The sequence below is a fragment of the Salvia splendens genome, chromosome 22 (genome assembly GCF_004379255.2).
Source record: "Salvia splendens isolate huo1 chromosome 22, SspV2, whole genome shotgun sequence".
NCBI classification, from domain to species: Eukaryota; Viridiplantae; Streptophyta; class Magnoliopsida; order Lamiales; family Lamiaceae; genus Salvia; species Salvia splendens.
This window is the reverse complement of record NC_056053.1, coordinates 14,175,225-14,190,464: the sequence shown is the minus strand read 5'-3', so window position 1 is coordinate 14,190,464 and position 15,240 is coordinate 14,175,225. Positions and strand designations below refer to the sequence as shown.

At 39.1% G+C, this 15,240-nt stretch overlaps 3 protein-coding genes and 1 pseudogene across 4 annotated transcripts; 1 reads left to right on the top strand and 3 right to left on the bottom strand.

The window, feature by feature from the left end:
• Window positions 1–885: 885 nt before the first annotated feature.
• Window positions 886–1,905, top strand: LOC121787299 (G-type lectin S-receptor-like serine/threonine-protein kinase At4g27290). The gene is made up of 3 exons (XM_042185984.1): window positions 886–1,149; window positions 1,236–1,386; window positions 1,470–1,905. Exons 1-3 carry the CDS (start codon window positions 920–922, stop codon window positions 1,773–1,775), a joined length of 687 nt encoding a protein of 228 aa, XP_042041918.1. The 5' UTR covers window positions 886–919; the 3' UTR covers window positions 1,776–1,905.
• A 689-nt stretch (window positions 1,906–2,594) lies between these two features.
• LOC121787297 lies at window positions 2,595–5,970 on the bottom strand (annotated as a pseudogene).
• Window positions 5,971–9,375: 3,405 nt separating this feature from the next.
• LOC121786760 (extensin-like) lies at window positions 9,376–10,395 on the bottom strand. The gene has a single exon (XM_042185385.1). It carries the CDS (start codon window positions 10,393–10,395, stop codon window positions 9,376–9,378), a length of 1,020 nt encoding a protein of 339 aa, XP_042041319.1.
• A 704-nt stretch (window positions 10,396–11,099) lies between these two features.
• Window positions 11,100–14,159, bottom strand: LOC121787294 (G-type lectin S-receptor-like serine/threonine-protein kinase At4g27290). 2 transcript variants are annotated; one of them, XM_042185978.1, is made up of 6 exons: window positions 12,670–14,159; window positions 12,447–12,586; window positions 12,162–12,369; window positions 11,849–12,086; window positions 11,612–11,762; window positions 11,100–11,538 (listed from the first exon to the last, which is right to left on the bottom strand). In XM_042185978.1, exons 1-6 carry the CDS (start codon window positions 14,051–14,053, stop codon window positions 11,233–11,235), a joined length of 2,427 nt encoding a protein of 808 aa, XP_042041912.1. In that variant the 5' UTR covers window positions 14,054–14,159; the 3' UTR covers window positions 11,100–11,232. The 2 variants fall into 2 exon arrangements, with proteins under 2 accessions (XP_042041912.1, XP_042041911.1); XM_042185977.1 differs by having other exon boundaries at window positions 11,849–12,369.
• Window positions 14,160–15,240: the final 1,081 nt, after the last annotated feature.

Genomic DNA, 15,240 nt, shown 5'->3' with positions numbered 1-15,240 from the left:
AAATATTATGAGTATAAAAAATTTAAAGCATATTTAACTAAAAATCAAATTTGCAACAATGATGTGAACAAAGCTTTTCAATTTTCCTTATAATTAATTGCAAGCAATACAGGAACAAAAAAAAGAGAAAATAGAAATGACTAAATCCGAATTAGGTATTGATATAATCACTCTCTTTGTTTTTATTTTTTTGAGGGAAAAACTTCTATGTTGATATATGTGTTTTTCCACAGGCTCGGGGAGTAGGAAAAGGAAAGCACTCGTTGTCGCGTTACCAGTGGTGCTGGGACTGAGCTTGTTGCTTTATTCCCATACAAGAAAGAAGCGGAATCATGAGCAGCAAGAAAGTGTGTTAACTAAGGCCATTAGTGTTGTTTTTGTTATTTATTTTTATTCCTCACTCTGCAGAGATGGATACCCAACATCCTAGTGACAGCCATGAGGAGCTAGAGCTGCCAATGTATGATTTATCCACAATAATAAAAGCTACTGATGATTTTTCAGTCAATAATAAGCTTGGGGAGGGTGGATTTGGACCGGTGTATAAGGTAAAGCCATACATAAAAATATATTGCACTTTTTCTACAACTTGAGAACAAAACTTTATCAGACTACATGTTTGTAAAAGGCAGTGCTGGAGGGACAAGAAATGTCTGTGAAACGACTATCAAAAACGTCCGTTCAAGGACAAAATGAGTTTAAGAATGAAGTAATCTGTATTGCCAAACTTCAGCACCGAAATCTAGTGAGGCTTCTAGGATGTTGCATTCAAGGAGAAGAAAGGATACTTCTCTACGAGTACATGACCAACAACAGTCTCGACTTAATACTTTTCGGTATGATTTTTCCACATTTTGCGTCCAACTCAATTGCTCTAGCATTACAGCGTATTTTGTTCGCTTATTTTGCAGATAAAGTCATGAAAAAGATGCTAGATTGGCCGAGGTGCTTTAACATCATCAATGGTATTGCTCAGGGGCTTATGTACCTCCATCAAGATTCTCGTCTCAGAGTTATCCACAGAGACCTCAAAACTAGCAATATATTACTAGATTCAGATATGAATCCCAAAATATCAGACTTTGGTCTTGCAAGAACATTTGGAGGCAACGAGACAGGTGCCAACACAAGCCGAGTAGTAGGGACATAGTAAGTATATGATCCTTACAACGTGATACCTCAAAATGCCATTTTACTGCCTTCTCTCTGATGCCATAGCGAACATTTTCATGCAGTGGATACATGTCCCCAGAGTATGCTGTAGACGGCATGTTTTCAGTGAAATCAAATGTGTTTAGCTTTGGTGTTCTGGTGCTTGAAATCATCAGTGGCATGAGAAACAGAGGATTCACTCAGAAAAATCACCGCTACAACCTTCTTGGACACGTGAGTATTAGAACCCTCTTGCAGTCCTTGTTCGGAAATGATATTACCTTATAATAACATAATATGAGTTAATGCAACAACAGGCATGGATGCTTTATAAAGAAGAAAGGTCACTTGAATTTGTCGACAAATGTGTGGAATATTCAAGTTATGTATATCAGGTTGTGCGATCAATCCATGTCGGTTTTTTGTGCGTGCAAGAACAGACAGAAGAGAGGCCGAACATGTCTTCAGTGGTTCTGATGCTCAATAATGATGGAGTGCTGCCTGAATCCAAACAACCTAGCTTCTTCACAGGAAGAGATATAAAACCAAATGAAACTTCCCATAGCTCCAACACTGCAAGTTCCGTTAATGCAATAACCATATCGCTGCTAGAGGCTCGTTAACAAATTCAATGTAAAAGTTATAGATTGGGAAATTGTGCAAACATTTTTTTTGTGTACACCTTGTTGTTCAAATTGTAGTTGAGAGGGAAACATAGGATCTAAATGCTGGTGGATATCAAATAACTTTATCTGATGATGAATCTTGTCTCCAGATATACGGGAAGAAATGGGAAAGCTCTCAGGTCATGGCAACATATTTGGACCATCTAAATCGATCTATCTGAAACCTGATATAAGCCACATTTTTGTTTTTGCTAATAGAAATTCCCAAGAGCCTGAGTTATTTTCTTTAAAAACTGCAAGATTTCTGATAGGCTTCGACTTCTCGCCTATCGAATTTAGAGCACATGAAAAATAGAGGAGCGCACAAACATGAAATCATAGTGTAGGTTTTAGGGAATGGTATTTATAGGATTTAAAACTTGTTTGGGAAGTCATTATATCTTCGATGACTCCAACCCACGCCTCGAACTCTGAATATGAAGCCATACGTTGATGTTATACGAGTATTTATTATGTTCTTACATCATGTCACAAGCACAAGAACTATGTTTTACATGCATGAGTCGAAATGATTTATAGTATATTGCTAGTTAATTAGGTCTAAAGCTTTCTTGAATGAATCTGCTCAAATGTATAATTTTAATATGTGTGAGACTGTGTATTGACAAATTCATGATGAAATGGTGCTTTTGGAAGTAAGTAAATGTGTTTTTGAAGTGAAGTAAAAAATGTCATTAAGAACTATGTTTCACAGAAACTTGGGAGGCCATTTTAACCAATGTAGACCCTCAAGTTTTCATCACAGAGTATATCATATATATATAAATAGATAAACCATGAATAACATTTGTAAAAATATGCCCAAGAAGCTTGGAATTGTTTTTCTTACATAAAAATGCTCCATTTCTCATTCAACTCAAATTCCTACAACAGGAACAGTATAAAAGTCAGCACAAGTACTTCTTGTTTCTGTAATTATACAAATTTAATATGTAATATTTAGTTTGAATTTGTCTAACGAGCCTGTAGCAGTGAAATGGTGATCGTATTCGCAGAAGCTGCAGTGTTCGAGGTGTGCCAAGTTTCACTTCTCAATACATCTCTTCCTGTGAAGAAACCAGGCTGTTTGGGTTGGGGCAGAACCCCATCATTATTCAGCATTAGAACCACTGAAGACATGTTTGGCCTCTCTTCTATCTCTTCTTGAACGCACAAAAGGCCCACATGAATTGATCGAACTACTTGCGATAAATAGCTTGAATATTCCAAACAAGAATCTACTAATTCCACTGACCTTTCTTCTTTGTAAAGCATCCATGCCTGTTGTTTTATTACTACCTCTTTATCATTCATTATTGTAAGGCTAATTTCCAAGATGAAGAAGGAAATACTTACATGTCCAAGAAGGTTGTGGCGATGATTCGCCAGAGTTAATCCTCTGTTTCTTTTGCCACTTATGATTTCCAGCACCAGAACACCGAAGCTAAACACATCTGATTTCACTGAAAATAAGCCATCTACAACTTACTCTGGGGACATGTATCCACTACAAAAAATGTTCACCAATGATTTTAAGATAGCAAGCAGAGAACTAGAAGTTGATGTGTGATGTTGTAAGGATCATATACGTACTATGTTCCTACAACTCGGCTCGTTTTGGCTCCAGTTTCGTTACCTCCACATATTCTTGCAAGACCAAAGTCTTATATTTTAGGAATCATGTCTGAATCTAGTAATATATTACTTGCTTTGAGGTCTCTATGGATAACTCTAAGCCGGGAATCTTGATGAAGATACGTTAGGCCACGAGCAATTCCATTGATGATTTCAAAGCGCCTTGGCCAGTCCAGTATCCTTCTCTTCACTTCATCTGCCAGATATGTGACGAAACATTTATACATTTTTTTACCAAATTTATAAAGATTTGCTACAACTCATTTTGGAAAACTTTGCAACAGTTGTGTTATATACCCCATCTGTCCCATTAAAAATAAAAAAGTTTTCCTTTTTGGGTTGTCCCATTAAAAATGAAATGTTTCATAAATTGGAAACAACATCGTCTCTCTTACTTTATTCTCTCCTCATTAACTCACAAAACAACACTACATAAAATCATGTGCCGAAAAACAAATGTTTCATTTCTAATGGGACGGAGGGAGCATATTATACATCATAGTTCTTTCCTATATCAATGTGATGAAGTAACCTCCAGCTATGTGGTTCTTAGAACTTGATATGCTAGAAAGGATTTAAAAAAAAAATTAACATGGAAGAACGTTACCAAATAGTATTAAGTCGAGGCTTTTGTTGGTCATGTATTCGTAAACAAGCATCCGTTCTTCTCCTAGAATGCAACATCCTAAAAGCTTCACTAGATTTCGATGCTGAAGTTTAGCGATACCGATTAACTCATTCTTGAACTCATGTGCTCCTTGAAGGGAAGTTGTTGATAGTCGTTTCACAGCAATCTCTTGTCCTTCCAGCAACCCCTAGTTCAATAATTGTGTTATTTAAATTCTTGTTCTTCAACTTCTCGAAAGAACAACACATTGTGATATGGATTTTACCTTAAAAACTGGTCCAAATCCACCCTCTCCCAGCTTATTATCGGCCGAAAATCCGTTTGTAGCATTGATCATTGTGGATAATTCGAACATGGGTATCTTTTGCTCGTCGTGAGTTTCACCAGAATTCCTCTGATTGTCTGAAAAATGAGAGTAAAAGAAGGGTTAACATGAAGAAAAGCATTGCATAAGTCATCAACCGTCTCACCTATTTCTTCTTGTTGTTGCTTTGGATTCTTTCTAACATGATAATATAGAAATAAGCCCAGGCCTAGCAGCACAATACCTGCTACCACCGGTAACGTCACTATAATTATTTCTCGTTTCCTACTTCCCGAGCCTGTACGAAAGAATACATTTCCATGAAAAGTATCTGAAAACCCGAGTAAGGTTATGGATGACATTACCTAATTCAGATCTAGCCAATCTAATGTAGATAGCTTGTCCAGGAGAAATCTCTCTCATATTAACAAGTTCACCAAACCAAAGTAGACATCCACTTTCACCGTTGCTTATATTCAGACTTGCATAGGCTGTACACGAGCAATTTTTCGCACAAGATACGCTGCACTCTTGAAGGCTCATGCTCGCGTTATACCAGGAACCCTCCGTGTCTGGTAATTTGACACCAGAATACATGAGAAAACCATCGCCATCTTCACAGTTCAACGTGGTTCTTCGAATGCATCCATCCGAAAAATGACCAGTATTCCAACCTTGAGGGTCGGTAGGCATGAATTTATCCAAACAAGAACAATCGGGCGAAGTCCTCGTGCTACAAATACCATGTGCACCACACAGTTTATACGAATCACAGTTATCTACGGGAAAAACAACATAAGGTTTCCAGCTTTGGGTTTGATCACCAGACCAGATCAACCTCTGTCCAACACCAATTTCGTTCAGCACCAACCTCGTATATACAGCGTTGTTGAGGAGGTGGTTGTAATAGTAAACCTCGTCCTTGTCAATCACCACTCCAAACGAGAAAAGTGTGTTTTTAACCAAGTTCTGACTGCCGCTGAAGTAAATACCATTCCACGGCCCTGCTTTGTACCGGAAGGAGTCGCCTTCTTTGATCACAGTTTGTGGATAGCCACTAGGATCACAGCGATACGTAAAACCACCTGTTGCCGCATCATCATTGCTCTTACCTGACGAGACGTAGACTTCATGGCCGGATACAAAGTTCTTACCGAGCTTCATACCTGGTAAGAAAGTGTTGGTTGGATAATCGAAGCTCTGCCATATTATAATGCTCTCATCGTTTTCATCCACAACAACCAGATTCCCCGAGTCAAGTAAGCGTGCGAGTGGAACGTGCACAGTGCTTGATATATTAGTAAACCATATAGTAGCATTAGTAGCACCGTTGAGAAGAAGTAGACGGCCAGGCTCAATGACTCGGAGCACACCTGATCGATCGGTGAGAGGATCGTCTCTGTTGGCAACCCACACCACTGTCTTGTCTTGAATGTTGTTGTACCATATGCCCACGTACCGATTCTTGGAGCTCCCGGGGCTAAAAAATCCCAATGCAAAGGCTCCAGTTGATGAGATGAGAGTGTCATTATGGTTATCTCTTAGTATTTGGGAAGTGTAAATGGTGTCATTTGTGTGAGCTGAGATAAAAGAGGTTGTCAATAGAAACAGGCATAGCCCAAATCTACTAGTGCTGTTGCTGAATATCATATTCATTTCTGAACAACTATCTAAGGAGAAGCCCACTTTTCTGATTTAATTTAAGATTATTATGGATGCCAATTATTTGGTCGAATATGTGGCTGAGTATGCTTTGGAGCAATGTATAAAATGTACATGTGGCTGTTACTATTGTTAATGGTCGTCCATTGCTGCAAGCATGCTACACGAGTCAATTCATAATGTCGAACTACCAAGTCAGTTGACTTCAAAACATTCCCTATCTCACATCACATTATTACCCCTAGAGAAATTAGACATCTATATATCTATATATATACTCCCTCAGTCATATAGAAATAAGTCATTTGGGAACGACACTAGCTTTTACACCTCTGTCCAACTATAAGTGATTAACTTTCCATTTTGAATTGTCCCACCATAAGTGATTGATTTCCTATTTCGGCAAAAAGCAACATATTTTATCTGTCTTACTTTAATAACTCTCTCTTACTTTATTACATCTTTCTTACTTTATTCTCTGTTTATCTCTCTTACTATTTTCCTCTCTCCTACTTTATTCTCTCAATTTAACTCAATATATATCATTTTCTTAATTCTCGTGTCCAAAAGAAACTCATCACTTATAGTGGGACGGAGGGGGTAATTGGTAAGGGCATCCATAATGCAGCTTGCCGGCGTCTCGATCTCATCTCGGCGAGACATCGGCGAGCTAGCGTTGTAGCCATCTCGTCTCAAAGAGTGTAGCGCAGGGGAGATGCAATTGTCGAGCTAACTCGGCACGCGCTCCCTCCTCGTGACACTTAAGCTTTTTGATTTACAATTTTATAGTATTGATTTTTTCATATTAAGTATACATGTTGTTTAAGTGTGATTGTTATTTTTTATTTAAAATTTGAAAAGATAATTACTACTCCATTTATTATTTTTTCATAAATTCTTAATTAGTTTTAATATTTAATAAATTGTTATTCCTTCCGTCCCGCAATAGGATTCCTATTTGGTTATGACACTGGCTTTAAGAAATGTAAATAAAAGTTAGTTGAATAAGTTAGTGGGATATGAGTCTCACTTATATATATTAATACTATAATAAAATGTGAGTGGAATAAATTGGTGGATTGTGGAACCTACTTACCATTTATGGTAAAAGTAAAATAGGACTTTTATTCAGGGACGAACGAAAATTGCAAAACAAGACTCTTATTCAGAGACGGAGAGAGTAGTACTCACTCCATCCCTCAAGAATATGCACTCTTTCATTTTAGTCCCTCCCACAAGAATATGCACTTTCTAATTTTAGAATATTTTTTCTCTGTAATGAGGTGGAACTCATTCTCCACTAACAATACTTTATTTACTTTTTTTTCTCTCCACCTCTCTCTTACTTCACCAATTTTACATTAAAACTCGTACCAATTTTACATTAAAATCCGTGTCGACCCCAAAGTGTATATTCTTTGGGGACGGAGGGAGTATATACTTAATGTCCTACTATATGCGTCACATTTTCTTTTTATTTGTCTTACTCTAATTAAAACATTTCTTGAAATAGAAACATCATTATCTGAACTTTATTCTATGTCATAATTATTAAAATCTAGTTTTTAATCGAAACGGTATACCGAAACACGGTACGGTACGGTATACCGTAATAACGGTATGGTAACGGTAACGGTATACCGAAAAAAAAACCTATTGTGTCCAAAATATTTAAAATAACAATTCAAGTGTTCAACTATTTAAAAAAGCCCAAAACAATAAAACTTCATCACAATCAAATCTTGTTCATAGCATTCAAATTAATAAAACTTCAACATTCAAATCTAAAACAATTTATGAAGTCATGATCAACAACATTATCTTCATTTCTTGCAACCTCGTTGTCTTCATTTCTCAAAATTCCACAAAAAATCGTTAAAGATGACCCTGCATTTGATAACCTTTATTAATAGTCGAGCATAATCACAATAATAAAATAAATATGAAGAAATTAAAATGACCCGTCCATCGCACGGGCGTGACACTAGTTAGTAATTTAAATTGGACATTTATTTTTCTTTAAGAATTAAGAAAGACTGATCAGTATCCTATTTATTCATCCTTCAATTTAAGTAGTATATAAAATAAGATAACATACAATGAATTAAACACTAATTAAACGATTTGATTCATTTTCAGCTGCACATATTTTTAATTGACATTTTATGAAGTGGGACGAAGAATAAAACAAATTTTTATAATTACTTTGTGTATTTGTAATATGACATTACACAAAGAATCATATACTAAATGGTGTGAGTTAATACAAATTCTTTCAAATGTGCTCTGTTGAAACATATTCCCGATATCGTATTTCCAATCTTCTTTCGGTGTTATGTACTATTGTGTTTATTATATTTAATAGGATGAGTTGATAAAAAAATAATTCAGGTTAATTTCGAATTTGTTTGAATAAATTATCATTTGAATGTTTAATTTTATTGTATTAATTGATGTATTAAATTTTTTTTAATATAATATATATATTACAACATATTTAATATTAATATCTCTCTCTCTCTCTCTCTATATATATATATATATATATATATATATATATATATATATATATATATATATCGGTATACCGGTATACCGTGGATTCGGTATATACCGAAGTTTCGGTATACCGTGGTATACCGGAATACCGTGTATTCGGTATACCGCGGTATAGAAAAAATGATACCGTTACCGTACCGAAACACTGCGGTACGGTATCATACCGTACCGGAAACTGCGGTATACCGAAAAATCGGTATTTTCGGTATTTTTCTGGTACGGTAAGTCCGGTATTACGGTATTTCGGTATAATTTCCCACCTCTAGACAAGACGTGCAATTTGGATACCCATCCGGCGTGCCCGATTCCAGCGCTATCCTTTAGCGCGCCAAGGCCCTCTTCGGTGTTCTATCCGTGCCCCGAACCTGACCCTCCTGATGGGAATCCGCTGTACACCCCTGCACAACCGCCTTACCAGCTCTTCCAGCCGCCATCGTCTCCATATCAGCCGCCTTACAACGGTGTAGGCCATATGGAGCCTCTCGGCATGGCATGTGATCCGGTGACGCCGAATTAGGAACCGAACCTACAGTTGGTTGCCTTGGTTTCACAGCTTGAGCACTTGACCGCAACTGTCAAGCAATTGGCGTCTCAGATGGATGCAAACAAACGCTGGCTGGGCGATCCACACGCCGCAATGAGGCCGACGAGCCATCTCCGCACAGCCGCCCCACTGGCCTCTACAACTGCTGTCTCGTCCATGAATCTGCCCCCGCCAGCTCCTCCGTGCAGCCCCGATATCAATGGAGATGAGGGCGGGGAATCTTGAATCAAGAAGCATTCAATTGTCGCGCGCACTGAATCTCGATGCAACCGTGAACCGGTTTCTCTTTACATGCGGAATCCGGACTGGACTTCTCTATCTTCTCAACATTTTCGACTCCACCAAAAACATCAGAGGAAACAGGAATCTTCTTGGAAGAAGCAGCAAAGCCTTCCTCAACTCGATCACAATTAGGAATCAAAGCCGACGGTGGGGGCGGCTGATAGGTTTTTGGAGGAGGAAGCTGTTGGTGGTAGTCTTTTGACGACGTCGACAGATTGTGGAAGTAGTGCTCAAAGGGTGGTGGTGTTTTACTCGACTGCTGCGGCGGAGCCAATGAGTCGTAGGGGACTAAACCCGACGGCCCCGACGAAGCCTTGCTATTTCCTGATGGAGGAAGGTGCTGAACGAGGTCCCCAAACCTGAAAATTTGGGAGCCGTAGGGCTGCGCAGGTTTAGGCAGCTCGGGAGGAAGCATGTTGTCGATGCGTCGGTCGGGTGCAACAAGGCGAGACTCCATCCTGTAGCACGCTTCCAACAATTGTTGAAGTTGTGCGAGAGTCGGATGTGCCGTGGTGGTGGCTGGACAAGGTGGCTGCGGCGCGGGCTGATTCCATCCAGAGTTATGGTTGGGAGGCAGCGGATGATCGTATGCCGAGATCTCGTGGAAGGGGCGTTGTCCCGTTGTCTCCCAGTAGGCAGGTGGATCCCAACTAGTGGGTTGTCTGAGCGCGGTGTGGTGTGGCTGCTGAAGCGGTTGATAAGGCTGAGAGTATCCCTGCTGCGTGCACAACCTTGGCGGATCCCAACAAGAGGGCGGTGGTGGCGAGTACAAATCTGTCTCGTAGGACGATGGTTGTTGATACGCAGTTTCCTGGTTCAGCCATGGTGGGTCCCAGGAAATGGGTTGACGGGCTTGGTAGGGATGGTATTGTGGGTGGAGTCTCACATCCTGTGGATATGGATATGATGGTTGTTGATCTAACGCTTTGATTGGATGGAGTAGGGTTGAGCTACGGGCTGCCATGAGTGGTAATCCGCCTGTCGGAGTTGATATCCGGTGTAGCTGTACGACATGTAGCCAGCGATTCGGAGGAAGAGATCACGATGAAAGCACCAATTGTTAAGGATGAAGTTCCTTAACTCGTTGATTTTGCGTCGAACGTCGCGGGAGCTTTTGCCCGTCGATCAATCCGGCATCAAAATTGGGGTTTGTGCGTTGTGCACGATGAAAAAGAGAAGAGAGTGAAAATAAAATAGAATGTTAATTGATATTTCTTGATTGATCGAACTAAAGAACAATGTCCACTATTTATAATAGTGAATACTAATTTAATGAGCAAGACAAAAGATATGAAAAAGATATGCAAATCCATAATTAACTAACTAAATAATAATAATAATAATAATAATAATAATAATAATAATAATAATAATAATAATAATAATAATAATAATAATAATAATATCAAAATGTTTCACTTAGACTCGGACTAGAAGAAAAATATTGATATTACTTCTTATTTTTATTGAATTATTTTGAATTTGTAATTTAAGTGATGATCACACTGGTGGTGTATGGTGTAGTTGTTATAACAACCAAGTCGACAATTTGTCGTTTTGACATTGTTATTCTTGTGCTTAATGTGTGGAACTCTGTACTCTGTCTTACAATCGCCGCACTATTGCATGAAAATCTAGCAGTTTTTTAAAGAAAATGACTCTCTTTTCTGGGAAATTCTATTAGCTAAAACAAAAATTTAGCTGATATCAGGTTTCAAATAAATTGATTTAGATGTGTCAAATATGTTGACGACACCTTACAGCTTCCCCTTTTGCAATCTATAACTTTTCATTGAATTTGTTAACGAGCCTCTAGCAGCGATATGGTCATTGCATTACCAGAACTTGCAGTGTTGGAGCTATGGGAAGTTTCATTTGCATTTACATCTCTTCCAGTGAAGAAGCCGGGATGCTTGGATTCAGGCAGCACCCCATCATTATTGAGCATCAGAACCACTGAAGACATGTTCGGTCTCACTTCTGTCTGTTCTTGCACGCACAAAAGACCGACATGGATTGATCGCACAACCTGAGATATATAACTTGAACACTCCACACCATTGTCGACTAATTCAAGTGACCTTTCTTCTTTGTAAAGCATCCATGCCTGTTGTTGCATTAACTCATACGGTGTTATTATAAGGTAATTTCGTTTCTAAACAACGAGGTAGGATACTCACGTGTCCAAGAAGGTTGTGGCGGTGATCTATCAGAGTGAATCCTCTGTTTCTCTTGCCGCTGATGATTTCGAGCACTAGTACTCCAAAGCTAAACACATCTGATTTCACTGAAAACATGCCGTCTACAGCATACTCGGGAGACATGTATCCACTGCAAGAAAATGTTCGCTATGGTATCAGAGAGAAGGCTGTGAAATTGCATTTTGAGGTTTCACGTTGTTAGGATCATATACTTACTATGTTCCTACTACTCGGCTTGTGTTGGCTCCCGTCTCGTTGCCTCCAAATGTTCTTGCAAGACCAAAGTCTGATATTTTGGGATTCATATCCGAATCTAGTAATATATTGCTGGCTTTGAGGTCTCTGTGGATGACTCTGAGACGAGAATCTTGATGGAGGTACATAAGCCCGCGAGCAATACCATTAATAATGTTAAAGCGCCTCGGCCAATCTAGCATCTTTTTCTTGACTTGATCTGCAAAATAAGCGAACAAAATACGCTGTAATGCTAGAGCAATTGAGTTGGACGCAAAATGTGGAAAAATCATACCGAAAAGTATTAAGTCGAGACTTTTGTTGGTCATGTACTCGTAGAGAAGTATCCTTTCTTCTCCTTGAATGCAACATCCTAGAAGCCTCACTAGATTTCGGTGCTGAAGTTTTGCAATACAAATTACTTCATTCTTAAACTCATTTTGTCCTTGAACAGACGTTTTTGATAGTCGTTTCACAGCAACTTCCTGTCCCTCCAGCACTCCCTAATACAAAAGAGTACTCTGCTTAAAAACATTTCTCTAGTTGCAGAAAAAGTGTACTATATTTTTTTTGTTTTAACCTTATAAACCGGTCCAAATCCGCCCTCCCCGAGCTTATTGTTGGCTGAAAAATCATCAGTAGCTTTTATTATTGTGGATATATCATACATCGGTAGCTCTAGCTCCTCATGGCTCTCGTTAGGATATTGGATATCCATCTCTACAGAGTGAGGAATAGAAAGGTTATAGATAACAAAAACAACACTATAGCATCACAAAATAACTGTTCATGTTTTGTCTTACCACTTTCTTGCTGCTGATGATTTTGCTTCTTTCTTTTCTGGGAATAAAGAAACAAGCTCAGTCCCAGCAAAAGAATTCCCATTACTACTGATAACGCGACAACGAGTGTTTTCCTTTTCGTACTCCCCGAGCCTAATTCAGATTTTGCCATTCTAATATAGATATCTTGTCCAGGTGATATATCTCTCATGTCGACAAGGTCACCAAACCAGCGTAGACATCCAGTTTCACCGTTGCTGATATCCAGAGACGCGTAGGCTGTACATGAGCAATTTGTGGCGCAAGCAACCCTGCATTCTTGAAGTCTCATAGTCGCGTTAGCCAAGGCACGCTCCGTGTCTGGTAACTTGATGCCAGTGTACTTGAGAAAACCGTCTCCTTCTTGGCAGTTCAACGCGGTTCTTCTAATGCATCCATCCGAAGAATCTCCACCATCCTTGAAATTATCCAAGCACGAACAATCAGGCGTAGTTCTAGTATTGCAAACACCGTTGGCACCACACACTCTATAAATATCACAGTTATCACTGGGAATGGTAAGATAGAGTATCCAGCTTTGGGTTTGATACGACCAAAGCCACCTCTGTCCAACGCCACTCTCGCTCAGCGTAAACCTCATGTAAACAGAGTCGTTGAGGAGATTGTAGTGATAGTAAACCTCGTCTTCGTTGATCACAACGCCAAACGAGAAAATCGTGTTCTTGACCAGGTTCTGGCTCCCGCTGAACCGGACACCATTCCACGGCCCTGTCTTGAACCGGACAGAGGAGCCCTGTTTGATCACAGTCTGCGGGTAGCCACTGGGATCGCAGTGGTACGTGAATTCCCCCGTTGCAGGGTCGTCGCTGTTCTTCGCTGACGCGATGTAGGTTTCATGGCCCGTGGCGAAGTTCCTACCAAGCTTCATGCCTGGTAAGAAAGTATCGGTTGGATAGTCGAAGCTCTGCCAGACGAAGTCATTTGCATCGTTTGCATCTGTCACGACGAGATTCCCGGTGTCGAGTAAACGCGCGAGTGGAGCCTGTGCAGTGGCTGTTGATATGTTGGCAGACCAGATAGTAGCATTAGTAGCGTTGAGGAGAAGGAGACGGCCGGGTTGGATGACTACGAGCCTGCCTGATCGGTCGATGAGTGGATTGTCTCGGTTGGCGACCCACACCACGGTCTTTTCTTCGATCTTGTTGTACCATATGCCGATGTAGCGGTTCTTGGAGCTCCCGGGGCTGAAAAACCCCAAGGCGAAGGCTCCCGTTGATGAGACAAGGCTGTCGTCGTTGCTGTCGCTCACTGTTTGGGATGCATTGATGGTGTCTGATGTTTGTGTGGAGAATACACAGGCTGTGAATACAAACAGACAGAGGTAAAATCTGCTGCTGCTTATCATATTTGCTTCTTCTATTCCGGATTGGATTATGATATAACAAAAGGAAAGTTTAGTTATTGGTAAACATCATTCATATTTATAACACAATAAACAACATGTAACTTGTAAATTTGTTTGTGTGATGGTCCAAGTCTGATGGAGCTAACGTAAGCGCAATAGAGTCGAGTTTTAGAGTAGATTATTATTATTGTCATTATTGACTTCGAATACTTTGTAATTAATCAACTAATGGGACCCTTTATTTAAGGGAGAAACTATTTCTTGCCATTATAAGAACTAGGGTGGGGAAGAATACCGAAATATATGTACTGTACCACAAATATCGATTTTTCGGTATACTGCAATAACGGTAAGATAACGGTATATAAAATTAATCATACCGAATTTTCGGTATATTGAATTGAATTCCGGTAAACCTAAAATTTGGTATGGTATTAGTACGATATTTTGTCATACCGCAGTTTTTCATTACGGTGTACCAGTCACATCAGTTGATACCTAGAGCATATGGACGAGGTTTCTATTAAATTTTTTAATTTTGCCTATTTAAGAATGTCAGTCAATTATCCGGTTGTGGTGGTAATTAGTCAAGTATTAGAGGCTGCTGGGCAAATGGTTATTTTAGTTTGGCTAAAGTAATAGTGAAGCTGAAGTGGAAAATGACATTTATTCTATTTTATATTTCTAGAAAAAGTCAGAAGAGCATATTAGACGTTTATTATTAAAAATCAACCTTATCTAATGAAGTCTCTTTATGTTGATAATTTCCAGTTATGCCAAGATGACTTCGTTAAACCTCCACAAAATTTAGTTTCACAATCAATTTACTAATTTTCTAACGAGAAAATAAAAAATTCCAATCAGCACACAGCTCTAACAGTCAGCCAACCTAAATTAGGGGTGAGCATTCGGGTTTCGGTTCGGTTGTTTGCCTAAACCGAACCAAACCCGAAAAACTGAATTTAGTTCAAAACCCAAACCGAACTGAACCCGAAAAACAGAAAAATCGAAACCGAAAACCAAACATCAAAAACCGAACAAAACCGAAAAAAACTGAAATTTCCAAAATAACCAAAAAACCGAAAAAAATATGAAGCACATATTATTAGGGAGGTGATCAATTGCTAACTAATTAGCAATCCAAAATTAAGACCAATTTTTAACCATTAGATTAGGAGATCTAATGG